Below are 19,753 nucleotides of genomic sequence, written 5' to 3'. Positions count from 1 at the left end.
TTTTTTTTTGGAGTATAGTTGATTTATAGTGTTGTGTTAATTTCAGGTGAATCAGTTATACATGTACATATAACCACTCTTTTTTTTTTAGATTTTTTTCCCATATAGGCCATTACAGAGAACTGAGTACAGTTCCCTGTGCTATACAGCAGGTTCTTATTAGTTATCTATTTTATATATAGTCGTGTGTATATATCAGTCCCAATCTCCCAGTTTATCCCTCCTTCCCCCCCACCCCCCTTTATCCCCTGGTAACCAAAAGTTTCTTTTCTATTGGATTGGCCAAATGAACTTTTTGGCCAACCAAATACATCCGTGATTCTACTTCAGTTTTGTAAATAAGTTCATTTGTACCCTTTTTTTTAGGTTCCACATATAAGTGATATCATATGATATTTGTCTTTCTGTGTCTGACTTACATCACTTAGTATAACAATCTCTAGGTCCATCCATGTTGCTACAAATGGCATTATTTTGTTCTTTTTCATTGCGAGTAATATTCCATTGTGTGTGTGTATGTGTGTATGTGTATATGTATATACCACATCTTCTTTATCCATTCCTCTGTTGATGGACATTTAGGTTACTTCCATGTCCTGGCTGCATGAGTTTTTAAAGTAGATAATGATGGGAAAGTTACTTCGAAAATAAATTTTGGTATCAGCTAATTCTATCTTTCGTCCCATCATTTTTTTTTAATTAATTAATTAATTTAATTTTGGCTGCATTGGGCCTTTGTTGCTGCGCACGGGCCTTCTCTAGTTGCAGCAAGCGGGGGCCACTCTTCATTGCGGTGCGCAAGCCTCTCATTGTGGTGGCCTCTCCTGCTGCAGAGCACGGGCTCTAGGCGCGCGGGCTCTAGAGCGCAGGCTCAGCAGTTGTGGCGCATGGGCCCAGCTGCTCCGCGACATGTGGGATCCTCCCAGACCAAGGCTTGAACCCGTGTCCCCTGCACTGGCAGGCAGACTCCCAACCACTGCACCACCAGGGAAGCCCTTTCGTCCCATCTTACAAGCAAAATTAAATTTGCTTTTTTTTTAAAGCCTGATATACTGCTTTGAGGGTGGTAGATGAGTGCACAACTCTTTAGAGTCAATTCTGAACCTGAACCAATGAATAATTAGTGTTAAAAAGATGAAACTTGTTTGTGAAATGCTTAGGTTATGTGAGAGTGTTTCATAGAGTGGCTTTATAAAAGGAGGCTTTTTAATAATCTTGCCCTTTTAATTATAGGATGCTGGAATATGGTATTTATTCCACAAGGAACCTACAGGGGAATCCAGTGGATTGCAGCTCTTAGCAAAACCAGAACTCACTCCATTGGGAATATTTTATAACAACAGGGTCCATTCAAGTTTTAAGGTAGGTTCCTAAATTTTAACAATCAGTACATACGATTTGCAAGGTAAAGGATGGACTACTGTGATTACAACTGAGAAATGTTAATATTAGGTAGAACTTGTCGTCAGAGAAAGTGATTTGTGATTAAATAAGCAGACTCCTAACCTTGCCACATTCAGGATGTATAGACAGCTTTCTGTTTATACACACATAGGAATATATGCTACGGCACACATGTACATGCAATCTGAATAATTATAATAATGGACTTGACCTATGAATCCTCATCCTCTTCCTTCCCTCCCCTTGCCTTCTTTTCAATCTTTAATATCATTACATGTTTCTAAGGCTGTACACATTAGTGTATTATATGCTTCTGGAGCTTAAAAAGCATATTTTCTCTCTTCCCTCAGTGCTAATAGGGTATCCTATTGGACATTTAATACTAGTTATGTAAATAGTGAAATATTGTTTAAGAATATTTGTCCTAATTTAAAATGATATATAGGTCAAGGAGACAAAAGGCCATTTAAGAACTCTAACTTTCATGATATTTGGCACTTGTCCCCACCTCCCTGGTGATAAATGCATCTGGTTCATTTTATGCTCACAAGGCATCTTGATATTTTCATCATGTGATACAGTGCCCAGATTCTTTACTCTGATGTGCCCATCAAAGTTGAATTAATACTTTCCATTTATGATACTCAGAGGATCCTTTAAAAACCTAAGTGTGATATAATTTGAAGAGCTTAGAATCACTTGATGAAGACTTGAGAGAGGAAAAAACTTAGAAAGAATTGTGGTTTTTATGAACTGAATAGTTGATTAAGGCTAGTAATTGTTGAAAGCAGCACTTCAAAGCAGAAATCCTCAAAATTTTCTTATTATAAGTGGTATTACAAAAAACACCTTATTCTAATTAATTTTTTTAATGTCATATACCATGAGGACATGTAGTAATCTACTGTATCGATTTAAAATAAAAGATATTAGATCTAAATAATGAGTGGATTATTAGGTTTTAACTTGTTAAATTTGGGAATGACTATCCAGAGTGATATCAGACATCCAGCCTGCTAGACGTCTCAGGGACACATAAATAAAATGTGTTCAACACGAAAATCCTTATTTTTGTCCCCAGACCCATTTCTGTATCTCCGTTTCAGTGAATGAAACCATTAGCCACTTAATTGCCCAGACTAGAAATATATGAACCTTTATTGTTTGTTTCCTTTCCCTTATCCTTAGACATTTTATTAATTACTAAATGGTATCAGTTCTACCTAGTAAAGAATTCTCACTCTATTTTACCTGTTACTACTGTCACAAGTCTAGATCACCTTTATTTCTCTTCTGGATTACTGTAGTCAGCTCCTATTTTTTCTCTTATCTCTCTTTTTGCCCCTTTCTAATTCATTATCCATCTTGTAGCTACAGTATTCTTTCTTAAAATGCACTTGATTACATTGCCTTTATTAAAAGTCCCATTGTCTTGATTCTTTAGTGTATCAACTCTGCACCATCTGGCATTTGCTTCTCTTTAGTCTTCTTCCTTACCTTTCCTCCCTCCATACATTTCCTGTTAGTCCAGCTAAGATTTTTTTCCCTCAGATGTGCCATGCTTTCTCTCATCCCCAGATGTTTTGTACAAATGATTCCCTTGAGTACTTTCCGCTGGGTTCTTCAACTGTTTCCCACCCACTCCTTGCCCTTCATCCCTGACCTGTTCTGTGTGGTTAGTTCCTTCAAGTTTCAGCTTTAGGATGTCACTTCTTTTTGGAGACATTCCCTGAATTCTCTCTCTCTTACCTTCACAAAAGATCTTATCTTGGTGCTTTTCTTATGTGCTGCCAAAGCATCATCTACTTCCTTTGTTATATGCTTATCATATTGGATGGTAATTGTTTATTTAATTGCATGTCTTCCTGCTAGTTTATGTGTCAGTAACAGCAAAGACCATAGTTTTCTGGTTGACGTATAATGCTTGGTGCCTACCCTAAGGTGGGCACTAAATAAATGTTTGCTGAATGACCAAATGAGTAAAAGTATTAAAAAAATACAGTAAAGTAGCTCTTTTCGTAATACCTTTGCTTTGCTGTTTATTCCCTTCTCCCTCCTTTTTTGGTAGATGTGATAAGCTAAAACTTATTTCATGAATCATTATATATATAGTTATAACTTGGGATTCATATTCATTTCAGTCCATTATTATATTTTCCAGGCTGGCTTATTTATTGACAAAGGTGTCAAAACAACCAATGCTAGTGCTGCTGACCCAAGGGAGTACCTCTGTTTGGATAACAGTGCAAGGTAGAACTGGTCCTTTTAAATCACACTCAAGCCATATCTTGCCAAAGTAAAACTTTCTGAGTTAAGCTGTTGTGCTCTTTCTCCAGTAACATATTTAAACTGAAGTTTTCAGGGTTTGTAGGAGGGTCTTGGAAAAACATTTATTTTGCTGTTCTAGGTCCTGTGGCTGGGCTTTTCATCTTATTGAGATGCCAAAGAAATTGATGCGTTTTCTCTTTTTGACAGTTGTAAATTGGTGTTAGAGAGAGTTGTAGAAAGAGAGAAAAAGAAGAGAGATATGTTGAAAAAGGGTTCAAAATTTTGCCAAAAGTAGAATATGATTCATTGAAAAACAGGTTAAGCTAAGATGTTTTAATATAATCCCTGAAAACCAAGGCATATATCATTTATTGTTAGTGGTCAAAATGGAATGTTGCGTTAAATCTATTTCAAAGGGAAAAGTCTCAAACTTGATGATTAAGCTAGTTCTGGTTCAGTTGTTCGTAGTCTCAGATTCATATCATAGCTGGGCTATGTGTTACTCTCCTTTATAACCACAAAATGTGGTTGGGATATGGATCAGGATTTCAACAAAGTTTTTTTTTTACATGCTGTATATGAGCCAAAATAAATAAAATGTCTCCAATGGAAACAAAATTTTCTGGAAAAGATGGCAACTTAAGGTCATATTCAGTAGAAGCTGTGTACATGTTATTTTTCTATACTTCAAGTTGATTGACCAACTAAAGGATCTGAAAGGGTGCTAGATTTACTAGGCTCTGTTGACAGTTATTTAAGAAAAGGATGACAGGCACTATTGTTCACAAGGGAATAAAGTAGGAGTCACACTGGAGGTCGGTAAAGCAGAATCCTTGTGACACAGTAATAAAGGTCGGGAGAAAACTGGGCAAATAAGTTAGTAAAATTAATCATTGTTAAAGGTCAAGTTGAGCCTGAAATATATTAAAACAATGATCAGAAAACATTTGAGAAGTGGAGAAATTGTGGGCATTGTTTAAATAAAACACAAGGAAGGTACTGGACACCTAATACCTGAGCAAGATATGACATGGAAAAAGAGGAGATAAACTTGAGATGAAAAAGGAGCATACAGATGACAACAAATTATGAACCAAAAAGAGAATATTAACTGACAAAACAAAGAAATCTTTGCTAGAAGATTGCTGCTGCTTTTTAAAAGAGTTTGTTACAACTGGTAGAACTAATAATGTGTACTTTGCTAAGTTAGTATTAACAGAAAAATCTTTATACACAGCACAACTGACTCTCTTATCTGCCTTAAAAAATTACATGTGTGTGTATAAATGGGTGGATGAGAAAATATATTTCAGAATCTATTGATATTTTCATTATACTTGACAATAAAACAACTTGTTCATAGTGGCCTAAGAAGTTCTTTACCATGTGTGAGTGTATGATATTATGATAATGGTATTCTTTCCTCTGCTCTCTATTACTTTTATTACTAGTTTATAAATACGTACATATTGGTAAGGAATTAGACTCCATTTGTAAGTTGTTATTGAAAAGAACTGATTATAGGAGAGGAGAAACAAGACATTTGGCAGCTAGTATATACATTTAATTTTGTATAAACTAACGTATAAGATATGCCCTCATGCATTCATGCAGTTCAGACGTGAGTAAAAATGATAAAACTCAAACACAAATGAATAATAAGCCAGCCCATGAATTAAACATCAGGCTCATGGGATCCAGAAGATATTTAGTCTGTTCATCAAAGGTGAAGTTGACCTAATAGTTAATCAGATGAGCCTTTCCTTGTGTCTTCAAGATATGAAATTACAGGAATGCAAAGATGGGATATTTTAAATCCAGAAAGCTCCCAGTTTAAGGTTGGGAAATTTCATCTAAAAGGGTAAAAGAGCATGAGAACCAACTAGTGCATTTAAAGCAGAGGACAATTAAGGGAGAGTTGGGAAGTGGGCTGAAGGCTTATACATGAAGGTGATAGAAAATTAACTGCATTTTCTACATACCAAATGGGAAAGAGGTTGAAAAATAAAGGTTATCCGAACAAGTGGTCAGTGATTTATATGGATAGAAATTTCAGAAAAAATGAGATGGCTACAGCAGAAAATCAGATGTTGCTTTACTGCACTTTTTTTTTTTTTTCTTTTTGGCTTTCTTTTAGAACATTGTGTAGTTTCCTTACCAGAACTCTTCCATCTGCTTGATATTATGTGATGACTGCAAAGCTGTTTGGCAGCAACTACAATGCCAGAAGAGTGGGTGATGGCTCAGAGTCAGACTTTTTACCCCTTAGGTCAGAGCCATTTAGTGTAAGGGGTTATGTTCGCAATCTAAGGGTGGATGTAGCGCTTTCTAGATTGGTCTTACCATCCGTTCTCCATTATCCTTTCACCAAGTAGCAGCTAATAACCAGTTAAAAAGTGAAATCCGGTTATATCACTGCCCTGACTCCATGTTTCTGATGACTTTCCATCACACTTATTTATTTATCCACCTTCTTTATTGAGATATGATTGACATTTAAAAAGCTGTGCATGTATAATGTATAGAACTCGGTAAGTTTGGAGATAAGTACACACCCATGAACTGTCAAGGGCAAAGACTTATCCATCACCTGCCAAAGTTTCCTTCTACCTCCTTTATGGTCGTTATTTTCTTTATTAAAAAAAATTCAATTTTTTGGGGAAAGATCTACTCTCAGCAAATTTTAAGTATACAATGCAGTATTTTTAGCTATAGGCACTGTGCTGTAGAGTAGATCTCTAGAATTTATTTATCTTACATAACTAGAGCTTTTGTGCCCTTTGACTGTCACTTCCCCATTTCCTCCTCCCTCCAGCCCCTGGCAACCACCATTCTACTTTTACCTTTGCATTTAGAATAAAGAACCACACCCTTGCCTGGCACATGCCTTCCTGTCTATCCTCTCCCTCTTGGTTCTTACTTACCAGCCAATCTGCTTATTGTTCCTTGAATATGCCAAGCTCACTCATGCCTAAGGACCTTTGCACTTGCTGTTTTCTGGGCATAGCTGCTTCTCAAATCATACATATTTGATGAGCACCTACCATGTGCTAGCAACTTTCATAGTGACATTTGTGCAAATGATGTTTCTTTAACGTGTGATTGAAAATCTCAACCTGCTGAATTGGTTTTTGTAAAGCTGTGTAGTTTTTCTCTCCCCACCTGCCGAGCTTTGTAAGATTATGATGGAAATGATCTTTTTTTAAATTAGGTGGGCTTATGGAATTATTTGAGTTGTTACAGTTGACAGGGTTTTTTTTTGTTTTTTTTCGGGGGGTGCCATGCTGCATGGCATGTGGGATCTTACTTCCCGGACCAGGGATCAAACCCATGCCCCTTGCCGTGGAAGTGCGGAGTGCTAACCACTGAACTGCCAGGGAATTCCCAGTAAACAGGTTTTGTTTTGTTTTTTTTTAAGAAAAAAATTTCTTTTGAATTTTTGAATTTTATTTTATTTATTTTTTTAGACAGCAGGTTCTTATTAGTTATCCATTTTATACACATCAGTGTATATATGTCAATCCCAATCTCCCAATTCATCACACCACCACCACCCCCCACCCCTGCTTTCCCCCCTTGGTGTCGATACGTTTATTCTCTACATCTGTGTCTCTATTTCTGCCCTGCAAACCGGTTCATCTGTACCATTTTTCTAGGTTCCACATGTATGCGTTAATATATGATACTTGTTTTTCTCTTTCTGACTTCACTCTGTATGACAGTCTTTAGATGCATCCACCTCTCTAAAAATGATCCAATTTCGTTCCTTTTTATGGCTGAGTAATATTCCATTGTATATGTGTACCACATCTTCTTTATCCATTCGTCTGTCGATGGGCCTTCAGGTTGCTTCCACGTCCTGGCTATTGTAAATAGTGCTGTGATGAACATTGTGGTGCATGTGTCTTTTTGAATTACGGTTTTCTCTGGGTATATGTCCAGTAGCGGGATTGCTGGGTCATATGGTAACTCTATTTTTAGTTTTTTCAGGAACCTCCATACTGTTCTCCATAGTGGCAGTATCAATTTACATTCCCACCAACAGAGCAAGAGGGTTCCCTTTTCTCCACACCCTCTCCAGCATTTGTTGTTTGTAGATTTTCTGATGATGCCCATTCTAACTGGTGTGAGGTGATACCGCATTGTAGTTTTGATTTGCATTTCTCTAATAGTGATGTTGAGCAGTTTTTCATGTGCTTCTTGGCCATCTGTGTGTCTTTGGAGAAATGTCTATTTACGTCTTCTGCCCATTTCTTGCTTGGGTTGTTTGTTTTTTTAATATTGAGCTGTATGAGCTGTTTATATATTTTGGAGATTAATCCTTTGGAGATTCGTTTGCAAATATTTTCTCCCATTCTGAGGGTTGTCTTTTCGTCTTGTTTGTAGTTTCCTTTGCTTTGCAAAAGCTTTTAAGTTTCATTAGGTCCCATTTGTTTATTTTTGTTTTTATTTCCATTACTCTAGGAGGTGGATCAGAAAAGATATTGCTGTGATTTATGTCAAAGAGTGTTCTTCCTATGTTTTCCTCTAAGAGTTTTATAGTGTCCGGTCTTACATTTAGGTCTCTAATCCATTTTGAGTTTATTTTTGTGTATGGTGTTAGGGAGTATTCTAATTTCATTCTTTTACTTGTAGCTGTCCAATTTTCCCAGCACCACTTATTGAAGAGACTGTCTTTTCTCCATTGTATATCCTTGCCTCCTTTGTCATAGATTAGTTAACCATAGGTGCGTGGGTTTATCTCTGGGCTTTCTGTCCTGTTCCATTGATCTATATTTCTGTTTTTGTGCCAGTACCATATTGTCTTGATTACTGTAGCTTTGTAGTATAGTCTGAAATCAGGGAGTCTGATTCTTCCAGCTCCGTTTTTTTCCCTCAAGACTGCTTTGGCTATTCGGGGTCTTTTGTGTCTCCATACAAATTTTAAGATTTTTTTGTTCTAGTTCTGTAAAAAATGCCATTGGTAATTTGATAGGGATTACATTGAACCTGTAGATTGCTTTGGGTAGTATAGCCATTTTCACAACGTTGATTCTTCCAATTCAAGAACATGGTATATCTCTTCATCTGTTTGTATCATCTTTAATTTTTTTCATCAGTGTCTTATAGTTTTCTGCATACGGGTCTTTTGTCTCCCTAGGTAGGTTTATTCCTAGGTATTTTATTCTTTTTGTTGCATTGGTAAATGGGACTGTTTGCTTAATTTCTCTTTCAGATTTTTCTTCATTAGTGTATAGGAATGCAAGAGATTTCTGCATTAATTTTGTATCCTGCTACTTTAGCAAATTCATTGATTAGCTCTAGTAGTTTTCTGGTAGCATCTTTAGGATTCTCTATGTATAGTATCATGTAATCTGCAAACAGTGACAGTTTTACTTCTTCTTTTCCAATTTGTATTCCTTTTATTTCTTTTTCTTCTCTGATTACCTTGCTATGTTGAATAATAGTGGTGAGAGTGGACATTCTTGTCTTGTTCCTGATCTTAGAGGAGATGCTTTCAGTTTTTCACCATTGAGAATGATGTTTGCTGTGGGTTTGTCGTATATGGCCTTTATTATGTTGAGGTAGGTTCCCTCTATGCCCACTTTCTGGAGAGTTTTTATCATAAATGGGTGTTGAATTTTGTCAAAAGCTTTTTCTGTATCTATTGAGATGATCATATGGTTTTTCTTCTTCAATTTGTTAATACGGTGTATCACATTGATTGACTTGCGTATATTGAAGAATCGTTGCATCCCTGGGATAAATCCCAGTTGATCATGGTGCATGATCCTTTTAATGTGTTATTGGATTCTGTTTGCTAGTATTTTGTTGAGGATTTTTGCATCTATATTCATCAGTGGTATTGGTCTGTCATTTTCTTTTGTTGTAGTATCTTTGTCTGGTTTTGGTATCAGGGTGATGGTGGCCTCATAGAATGAGTTTGGGAGTGTTCCTTCCTCTGCAATTTTTTGGAAGAGTTTGAGAAGAATGGGTGTTATCTCTTCTCTAAATGTTTGATAGAATTCACCTGTGAAGCCTTCTGGTCCTGGACTTTTGTTGGAAGATTTTGTTGTTGTTGTTGTTGTTGGAAGTTTTTAAATCACAGTTTCAATTTCATTACTTGTGATTGGTCTGTTCATATTTTCTATTTCTTCCTGGTTCAGTCTTGGAAGGTTATACTTTTCTAAGAATTTGTGCATTTCTTCCAGGTTGTCCATTTTATTGGCATAGAGTTGCTTGTAGTAGTCTCTTAGGATGCTTTGTATTTCTGTGATGTTTGTTGTAACTTCTCCTTTTTCATTTCTAATTTTATTGACTTGAGCCCTCTCCCTCTTTTTCTTGATGAGTCTGGCTAATGGTTTATCAATTTTGTTTATCTTCTCAAAGAACCAGCTTTTAGTTTTATTGATCCTTGCTATTGTTTTCTTTTTTTCTACTTCATTTATTTCTGCTCTGATCTTTATGATTTCTTTCCTTCTACAAACTTTGGGTTTTGTTTGTTCTTCTCTCTCTAGTTCCTTTAGGTGTAAGGTTAGATGTTTATTTGAGATTTTTCTTGTTTCTTGAGGTAGGCTTGTATTGCTATAAACTTCCCTCTTAGAACTGCTTTTGCTGCATCCCATAAGTTTTGGATCGTCGTGTTTTCATTGTCATTTGTCTCTAGGTATTTTTTGATTTCCTCTTTGATTTCTTCAGTGATCTCTTGGTTATTTAGTAACATATTGTTTAGCCTCAATGTGTTTGTGTTTTGTACATTTTTTTTCCCTGTAATTGATTTCTAATCTCATAGCATTGTGGTCAGAAAAGGTGCTTGATATGATTTCAGTTTTCTTAAATTTACTGAGGCTTGATTTGTGACCCAAGGTGTGATCTATCCTGGAGAATGTTCCATGCGCACTTGAAAAGAAAGTGTAATCTGCTGTTTTTGGATGGAATGTCCTATAAATATCAATTTAATCTATCTGGTCTATTGTGTCATTTAAAGCTTGTGTCTCCTTATTAATTTTCTGTTTGGATGATCTGTCCATTGGTGTAAGTGAGGTGTTAATGTCCCCCACTATTGCTGTGTTACTGTTGATTTCCTCTTTTATAGCTGTTAGCAGTTGCCTTATGTATTGGGGTGCTCCTATGTTGGGTGCATATATATTTATAATTGTTATATCTTCTTGGATTGATCCCTTGATCATTATGTAGTGACCTTCCTTGTCTCTTGTAACATTCTTTATTTTAAAGTCTATTTTATCTGATATGAGTATTGCTACTCCAGGTTTCTTTTGATTTCCATTTGCATGGAATATCTTTTTCCATCCCCTCACTTTCAGTCTGTATGTGTCCCTAGGTCTGAAGTGAGTCTCTTGTAGACAGCCTATATATGGGTCTTGTTTTTGTATCCATTCAGCGAGCCTGTGTCTTTTGGTTGGAACATTTAATCCATTCACGTTTAAGGTAATTATCGATATGTGTGTTCCTATTAGCATTTTCTTAATTGTTTTGGGTTTGTTTTTGTAGGTCCTTTTCTTCTTTTGTGTTTCCCACTTAGAGAAGTTTCTTTAACATTTGTTGTAGAGCTGGTTTGGTGTTGCTGAATTCTCTTAGCTTTTGCTTTTCTGTAAAGCTTTTGATTTCTCCGTCAAATCTGAATGAGATCCTTGCCGGGTAGAGTAATCTTGGTTGTAGTTTCTTCCCTTTCATCACTTTAAGTATATCATGCCACTCCCTTCTGGCTTGTTGAGTTTCTGCTGTGAAATCAGCTGTTAACCTTATGGGAGTTCCCTTGTATGTTATTTGTTGTTTTTCCCTTGTTGCTTTCAGTAATTTTTCTTTGTCTTTAATTTTTGTGAATTTGATTACTATGTGTCTCAGTGTGTTTCTCCTTGGGTTTATCCTGCCTGGGGTTCTCTGTGCTTCCTGGACTTGGGTGGCTATCTCCTTTCCCATGTTAGGGAAGTTTTCGACTATAATCTCTTCAAATATTTTCTTGCGTCCTTTCTCTCTGTCTTCTCCTTTTGGGACCCGTATTATGTGAATGTTGTTGTGTTTAATGTTTTCCCAGAGGTCTCTTAGACTGTCTTCATTTCTTTTCATTCTTTTTTCTTTATTCTGTTCTGTGGCAGTGAATTCCACCTTTCTGTCTTCTGGGTCACTTATGCATTCTTCTGCCTCAGTTATTCTGCTATTGATTCCTTCTAGTGTATTTTTCATTTCAGTTATTGTATTGTTCATCTCTGTTTGTTTGTTCTTTAATTCTTCTAGGTGTTTGTTCTTTAATTCTTCTAGGTCTTTGTTAAACATTTCTTGCATCTTCTCGATCTTTGCCTCCATTCTTTTTCCAAGGTCCTGGATCATCTTCACTATCATTATTCTGAATTCTTTTTCTGGAAGGTTGCCTATCTCCACTTCATTTAGTTGTTTTCTGGGGTTTTATCTTGTTCCTCCATCTGGTACACAGTCCTCTGCCTTTTCATTTTGTCTGTGTTTCTGTGAATGTGGTTTTCCTTCCACAGGCTGCAGAATTGTAGTTCTTGTTGCTTCTGCTGTCTGCCCTCTGGTGGATGAGGCTATCTAAGAGGCTTGTGCAAGTTTCCTGATGCTAGGGACTGGTGGTGGGTAGAGCTGGGTATTGCTCTGGTGGGCAGAGCTCAGTAAAACTTTAATCTGCTTGTCTGCTGATGGGTGGAGCTGGGTTCCCTCCCTGTTCGTTGTTTGGCCTGAGGCGACCCAACACTGAAGCCTACCCGGCCTTTGGTGGGGCTAATGGCAGACTCTGGGAGGGCTTACGCTAAGGAGTACTTCCCAGAACTTTTGCTGCCAGTGTCCTTGTCCTCATGGTGAGACAGAGCCACCTCCCGCCTCTGCAGGTGACCCTCCAGTCCTAGCAGGTAGGTCTGGTTCAGTCTCCTATGGTGTCACTGCTCCTTCCCCTGGGTCCTGATGCGCACACTACTTTGTGTGTGCCCGCCAAGAGTGCAGTTTCTGTTTCCCCCAGTCCTGTCGAAGTCCTGCAGTCAAATCCCGCTAGCCTTCAAAGTCTGATTCTCTAGGAATTCCTCCTCCCGTTGCCAGCCCCCCAGCTTGGGAAGCATGACATGGGGCTCAGAACCTTCACTCCAGTGGGTGATCTTCTGTGGTATAAGTGTACTCCAGTTTTTGAGTCACCCACCCAGCAGTTATAGGATTTGATTTTTTTGTGATTGAGCCCCTCCTACCGTCTCATTGTGGCCTCTCGTTTGTCTTTGGATGTGGGGTATCTTTTTTGGTGAGTTCCATTTTCTTCCTGTCATTGATTGTTCAGCAGTTAGTTGTGATTCCGTTGCTCTCACAGGAGGGAGTGAGCGCACGTCCTTCTACTCCGCCATCTTGAACCAATCTCCCTGGTTAACAGTTCTTTTTTTTTTTTTAAACATCTTTATTGAAGTATAATTGCCTTACAATGGTGTGTTAGCTTCTGCTTTATAACAAAGTGAATCAGTTATACATATACAATATGTTCCCATTCCTCTTCCCTCTTGCATCTCCCTCCCTCCCACCCTCCCCATCCCACCCCTCTAGGTGGTCACAAAGCACCGAGCTGATCTCCCTGTGCTATGTGGCTGCTTCCCACTAGTTATCTATTTTACATTTGGTAGTGTATATATGTCCATGACACTCTCTTACCCTGTCACATCTCACCCCACCCCCTCCCCATATCCTCAAGTCCATTCTCTAGTAGGTCTGTGTCTTTATTCCCGTCTTGCCACTAGGTTCTTCATGGCCTTTTTTTTTTTTTCCCTTAGATTCCGTATATATGTGTTAGCATACTGTATTTGTTTTTCTCTTTCTGACTTACTTCACTCTGTATGACAGACTCTAACTCCATCCACCTCATTACAAATACCTCCATTTCATTTCTTTTTATGGCTGAGTAATATTCCATTGTATATATGTGCCACATCTTCTTTATCCATTCATCTGTCGATGGACATTTAGGTTGCTTCCATGTCCTGGCTATTGTAAATAGAGCTGCAATGAACATTTTGGTACATGACTCTTTTTGACCTATGGTTTTCTCAGGGTATATGCCCAGTAGTGGGATTGCTGGGTCATATGGTAGTTCTATTTGTAGTTTTTTAAGGAACCTCCATACTGTTCTCCATAGTGGCTGTATCAATTTACATTCCCACCAACAGTGCAAGAGTGTTCCCTTTCCTCCGCACCCTCTCCAGCATTTATTGTTTCTAGATTTTTTGATGATGGCCATTCTGACCGGTGTGAGATGATATCTCATTGTAGTTTTGATTTGCATTTCTCTAATGATTAATGATGTTGAGCATTCTTTCATGTGTCTGTAGGCCATCTGTATATCTTCTTTGGAGAAATGTCTATTTAGGTCTTCTGCCCATTTTTGGATTGGGTTGTTCGTTTTTTTGTTATTGAGCTGCATGAGCTGCTTGTAAATCTTGGAGATTAATCCTTTGTCAGTTGCTTCATTTGCAAATATTTTCTCCCATTCTGAGGGTTGTCTTTTGGTCTTGTTTATGGTTTCCTTTGCTGTGCAAAAGCTTGTAAGTTTCATTAGGTCCCATTTGTTTATTTGTGTTCTTATTTCCATTTCTCTGGGAGCTGGGTCAAAAAGAATCTTGCTGTGATGTATGTCATAGAGTGTTCTGCCTATGTTTTCCTCTAAGAGTTTGATAGTGTCTGCCCTTACACTTAGGTCTTTAATCCATTTTGAGTTTATTTTTGTGCATGGTGTCAGGGAGTGTTCTAATTTCATACTTTTACATGTACCTGTCCAATTTTCCCGGTTAACAGTTTTTGATACCAATTTTTTTTGACATTTTCATTAAGGTCCTTGTAAATGTTTTACAAGGACGAGAAAGAAAAAGTAACATTCAGTCTTTATAATTAATAAGTCAATGAAATACAATCTTTTTTTAAGTGCTGATACTTTTTTTCTTTATATTTTTTATTATAGTAGATTTACAATATTAGTTTCAGGTATACAACATAGTGATTCAATATTTTTATAGGTTATACTCCGTTTAAAGTTATTATAAAAGAATGGCTAGATTTCCCTGTGCTGTACAATATATCCTTGTTGCTTATTTATTTCATACATAGTAGTTTGTATGTCTTAATCCCATACCCTTATGTTGCCCCCCCATCTACTCTCTCCTCACTGGTAACTACTAGTTTGTTCTCTGTGTCTGTGAGTCTGTTTCTGTTTTGTTATATTCATTTGTTTGTTTTATTTTTTAGGTTACACTTATAAGTGATAATATAGAGTATTTGTCTTTCTCTGTCTGACTTATTTCACTAAGTAGAATACCCTTTAGGTCCATCCACGTTGCAAATGGCAGAATTTCATTCTTTTTTATGGCTGAGTAATATTCCATAAATATAATCTATTTTAAATTTAGGCTTTTTAAAGATATTGAATCCAGTTTTCTCTCTACCTAAAACATTTCACCAGCACACAACTCAAATAATGCTCTGGTTCACATATATGTATGTTGAAATATATGATTAATTTACTCAGTAAGTTTATATTAATATCATGTAGCTTGAGAATTTGTGAAAACATACTATATTTCCTGGTCTGAGGTTTTTTTGTTTATCTTTGAAATGGTTTCAGTGCTTAGAGTGTTCTGTAATGTCCCTTTTATAATATAAATTGATTAAAAATAAACTATGAAATATGAAAGCAGTTCTCTGCAAATTTGTATTTTTTTTCAATATTTGAAATGCAAATAATTAAGTTGTGTCTTAAGGAGTTTTTTTTTTAGATTTGTTTTGTTCAAAGTTAAATTCTGCTTTTTGACACTTAAGCTTATAATCGTAAATGGCTTATTTACATTGCCTTTTCATTACTCTTTTTAAAAGTCCTTTTCTTTTTTTTTTTTTTCTCCTAACCCCAAGGTTTCGGCCTCATCAGGATGCAGACCCTGAAAAGCCACGTGTTGCTGCTTTAATTGACAGGCTCATTGCTTTTAAAAATAATGATAACGGAGCTTGGGTCAGAGGGGGAGACATTGTCGTTCAGAATTCAGCGTGGGTATTCTCTATGAAATTATTATCTGATGACACTGATGTATTTATTTTGTAAGGCTATTTTTAAAAACCCAGTAGACTGAAAGTACAGTGGTGGTTTCTGGAATCATAGTATCATTACTAATAGAACAAGCTCTGAGGAAATATGCTAGCATTAACTGACTGCAAATGTTTGGAATCGTCTCATTCTGCTGCTTTTATTGGAACTGAACTTGTCTGGTGACATGAGAGCTTTTTGATGAGATTGAACAGAAACTGGGACTTTTAACTTTATGTAACAAACATGGTCTATGTCAGAGAACTAAATAAAGATTTTGAAACTACCTGCATTTTTTTCCTTCCTTTGGAAACTCAGTTTCCTGATGTTCTTCCACTGCCATTCAAAACAAAAGTTTTGAATTTTCCCTTAATAAGTCTGTTGACTTATGTCTTAACATGACTTGAGGCAGTAAGCATCTTACTTTTCCATTTGTATAATTTTAGGAGAAGTCTGATGTATGTTGAGGTAAGATTTGGTGTTCAGGAGTCTAGAAAAATGTTTTTTTCTGGCTGGTACTGACATTAGCTGCTTGGCATTTTACCATCATCTCTGACTTTTATCATGCAAAAAAAATAGATATTGTATAAAATCTGTAGAAATAGCTTGGGTATTAATGTTGAAAAGTTTTGAAGAGAATACCATGATCTAATTGTTAAAAATTAGTCATTCCTTGATATCCGTGGGGGATTGGTTCCAGGACTCCCCATGGGTACCAAAATCCTGATGCTCAAGTTCCTTATGTAAAATGGCATAGTATTTGCATATAACCTACACACATCCTCCTGTATACTTTAAATCATCTCTATAACTTATTATATCCAAGACAATGTAAATGCTATCTAAATAGTTGTAAATGCAGTGTAAACGCTATGTAAATAGTTGTCAGCACTGGACAAATTTAAGTTTTGCTTTTTGGAATTTTCCAGAATTTTTTTTTTAATATTTCTGATCCACAGTTGGTTGAATCTGTGAGTGCAGAACCCACAGATATGGGGGCCAAGTATAATGATAAAAATTATAATTATAGCTAACACTTACTTACCTGCTGCTTACTCTGTGCCAGACACTGTTCTAAATAGTTGACACTAATTAGCATTTGAATGCTTTCAAGTATCCTATGAGGAAGCTTATATTATTATTTCAACCTTTAGGTGAGAAAACTGAGGGACAAACAGGTTGAATAACTTGCCACACAGCTAGTAATTGGCAAAGCTGAGATTGGAACCAGGTGCCTTCACTGTGGAGCCTATGCTTTTCATTATTGGAAAGTGAAATTTTTATGTGGTCTTGGACAGTAATCATTACTGGAACTTCCTGGATTTTATGACAATTAAATATTTTGAGAGGATTACCTCTTATATGATGTGATAAATTAAAATGTTCCCTCATTCTCTTTTTTCTTATAGATTTGCAGATAATGGAATAGGACTGACCTTTGCCAGGTTTGTAATTACTTTTAAAAATACTTATCTGATTATTTTAAAGCTGTAAGATAAAATAACCTTGATATATACTTTTTGATAACACAGGAATGTTATATCATTTATTAACATTAAAAAAATTAGCACTCACTTCCTGATGCCACTTGAGGGCCAAAAATACACTTTTATTGATTAATTGAATTTATACCAAAGTAGGAGATGAATCTAGCTGGAATTACACAGAAGAGTAGGCCCACCATATTTTTTGCTTAAAAGAAAACACTTGAGCTTTAGATTAAAGATCTTAAAAAGTAGGGGAATAAAGAGGAAGGGATTAAAAGTTGGGAGCAGATTAAATATTTTCTTTCTTAGGAGTTGGTCTAATTTCACAGTGGTCTTTAAGAACTAAACTTTTTATGTTATATATTTTTCTCCAGATAGCAGTTATTCTCATTGCCATCTTAAACATCTTGTCCACTAATTATTGTCCAGGGCAAGTTTATTCTCCTCATTTGCAGTATTGTTGCTTGGGACTGAAATAATTAGTTATTGCTGCTAAATTAAATCTCGTTTGTTTAAATCTAATTTGCCAAGCACATATTAATTTATAAGAGGTATGTTCAATTTTGAGGCACCTTTTGATGACTCACTAATATGTATCAGAAAAAGCTATTGGCTACTTTGAAAATTTTTAGGTTTTTAAAGTTATAGCTTGCCTTCATTTGAGGGTTAGTTTAAATTTCCTAGAGATGTGTGGTTAATGATTATTCTCATTTTAACAGTGATGGAAGCTTCCCAAGTGATGAAGGTTCCAGCCAAGAGGTATCTGAATCTCTCTTTGTTGGGGAGAGCAGGAATTACGGATTTCAGGGTGGTCAGAACAAGTATGTAGGCACTGGAGGAATAGACCAGAAGCCTCGGACGTTACCCAGGAACAGGTAAGCATTGCTTTATCAGAGGAGTGTTAAATTTAAACAATAAATGAAAACCTAACCCTTACAAAAGTTTCTGTAATAATTCTGTATCGATTGGTTCTCACTGTGACACTTTTCCCACCTTATCTTATTATTATTAAAACTATTATTCTTGTTGTTATTATTGCTATTACTATTGTGTGTATTATCCTCTGGAATTCTGGAGCATTAACTATTAAACACTTTATAGATTTCATTATCAGTTTTATGATGAAGGAACCTATCTTGTTTATCCTTCCTGTATAAGGCCTTATATAAGCTGGTAATCGTTTTTTTTTTTTCCTTCTTGAGAAAATTGCCAAACCATAAACTATGGACATTGAGTCAGTTTTCCCTCAATATGTGATGTTAGTTTTCAGAAATAGCCACTGGAAAAAGGAAATTACCTATTGAAAAGAGTCCTAGAAAATGAGGTGATAGATGCCAAAGCTGACTCAAAACCTAACCACAGCTGTATAATTAACAATGTTTCAGATGTTGAAAGGGTATGGGGGTAGACTTTGGGCATGTTTTCTGCCAAAATAATCATAGTCATTAAAATAGTACTTAGTACTAGAAAGATTCTTCAGAACTTTTAGGGAACTATTATGTAATTAATCTGTACCTCAGTTCTGAGACACGGTTTGGAGTTGTCATTTTACTCGTAAGAAAATCAGGTAGAGAAATACTAGTGTTCTAAAGACCTTACATTGGAGCTAATGTCAGAATTCATCAAACATCAATTCCCTTAAAGCTATACACTGTGTCTGGATATTGGGCTAGGACAGGTCAGGGGGATGGGGCAAACAGATAGTTGGCTTTGGGGGACAGGTAATGAGTGTTGGCCAAAGGGCTTAACTAGCTTCTGGCAAAGGGCAGCCTATGCTTGGCTCCTCTCGCCTGTGTTTGTTGTTGGGAAATATTGAACGTCTTTACTATATGCTACGCTATGTGTAGAACTCCTGTTAGTTAGACCGTGGAAGCCACTAGGAAAGGAACTTCATGGATTTTTTTTTTTAATATTTTTATTTTATTTGTTTATTTATTTGTTTATTTTTGGCTGTGTTGGGTCTTCGTTTCTGTGCGAGGGCTTTCTCTAGCCGCGGCAAGCGGGGGCCACTCTTCATCGCGGTGCGCGGGCCTCTCACTGTCGCGGAGCACAGGGCCTCTCAATGTCTCTCTTGTTGCGGAGCACAAGCGCCAGACGCGCAGGCTCAGTAGTTGTGGTTCACGGGCCCAGTTGCTCCGCGGCATGTGGGATCTTCCCAGACCAGGGCTCGAACCCGTGTCCCCTGCATTGGCAGGCAGATTCTCAACCACTGCGCCACCAGGGAAGCCCTCATGGATTTTTAATGGCTAACATTTATTAAATGCTTATGATGTATCAGGCCCTGTTCTAAAATACTTTATTATTCAGTTAATCCTTGCAAAGCCCAGTGAGGTAGGTGCTGTCATCATCCCGCTTTATAAGTGAGTAACTTACTAAAAATAGCTAAGGTGGGACTCGAACACTGTTAGTTTGGCTTCAGTGCTCTGCTCTTTACAATTAGGCTAAAGCTGCCTCTTCTAATATGTAAATTAAAGAAAAAAAGCTGTATTAGTTGGGTATGGGCTGCAGTAAAAATGGTGGCCAATTCAATTCCATTATTTTTATT

At 36.8% G+C, this 19,753-nt stretch overlaps 1 protein-coding gene across 5 annotated transcripts in view; it reads left to right on the top strand.

The window, feature by feature from the left end:
• Positions 1-19,753, top strand: part of CEMIP2 (cell migration inducing hyaluronidase 2) — a 79,534-nt gene that overhangs the window by 37,294 nt on the left and 22,487 nt on the right. For all 5 annotated transcript variants that reach the window (XM_036855788.1, XM_036855789.1, XM_036855785.1 and 2 more), the window contains 5 exons: positions 1,234-1,362; positions 3,566-3,654; positions 15,553-15,684; positions 17,131-17,166; positions 17,928-18,083. In XM_036855788.1, coding sequence (XP_036711683.1) covers positions 1,234-1,362; positions 3,566-3,654; positions 15,553-15,684; positions 17,131-17,166; positions 17,928-18,083 — 542 coding nt within the window. The remainder of the gene's footprint in view (positions 1-1,233; positions 1,363-3,565; positions 3,655-15,552; positions 15,685-17,130; positions 17,167-17,927; positions 18,084-19,753) is intronic.

The sequence above is a fragment of the Balaenoptera musculus genome, chromosome 6, assembly GCF_009873245.2.
Source record: "Balaenoptera musculus isolate JJ_BM4_2016_0621 chromosome 6, mBalMus1.pri.v3, whole genome shotgun sequence".
NCBI classification, from domain to species: Eukaryota; Metazoa; Chordata; class Mammalia; order Artiodactyla; family Balaenopteridae; genus Balaenoptera; species Balaenoptera musculus.
Note: the sequence above shows the minus strand (reverse complement) of the source record. Positions and strands in the feature narration are given on the sequence as shown.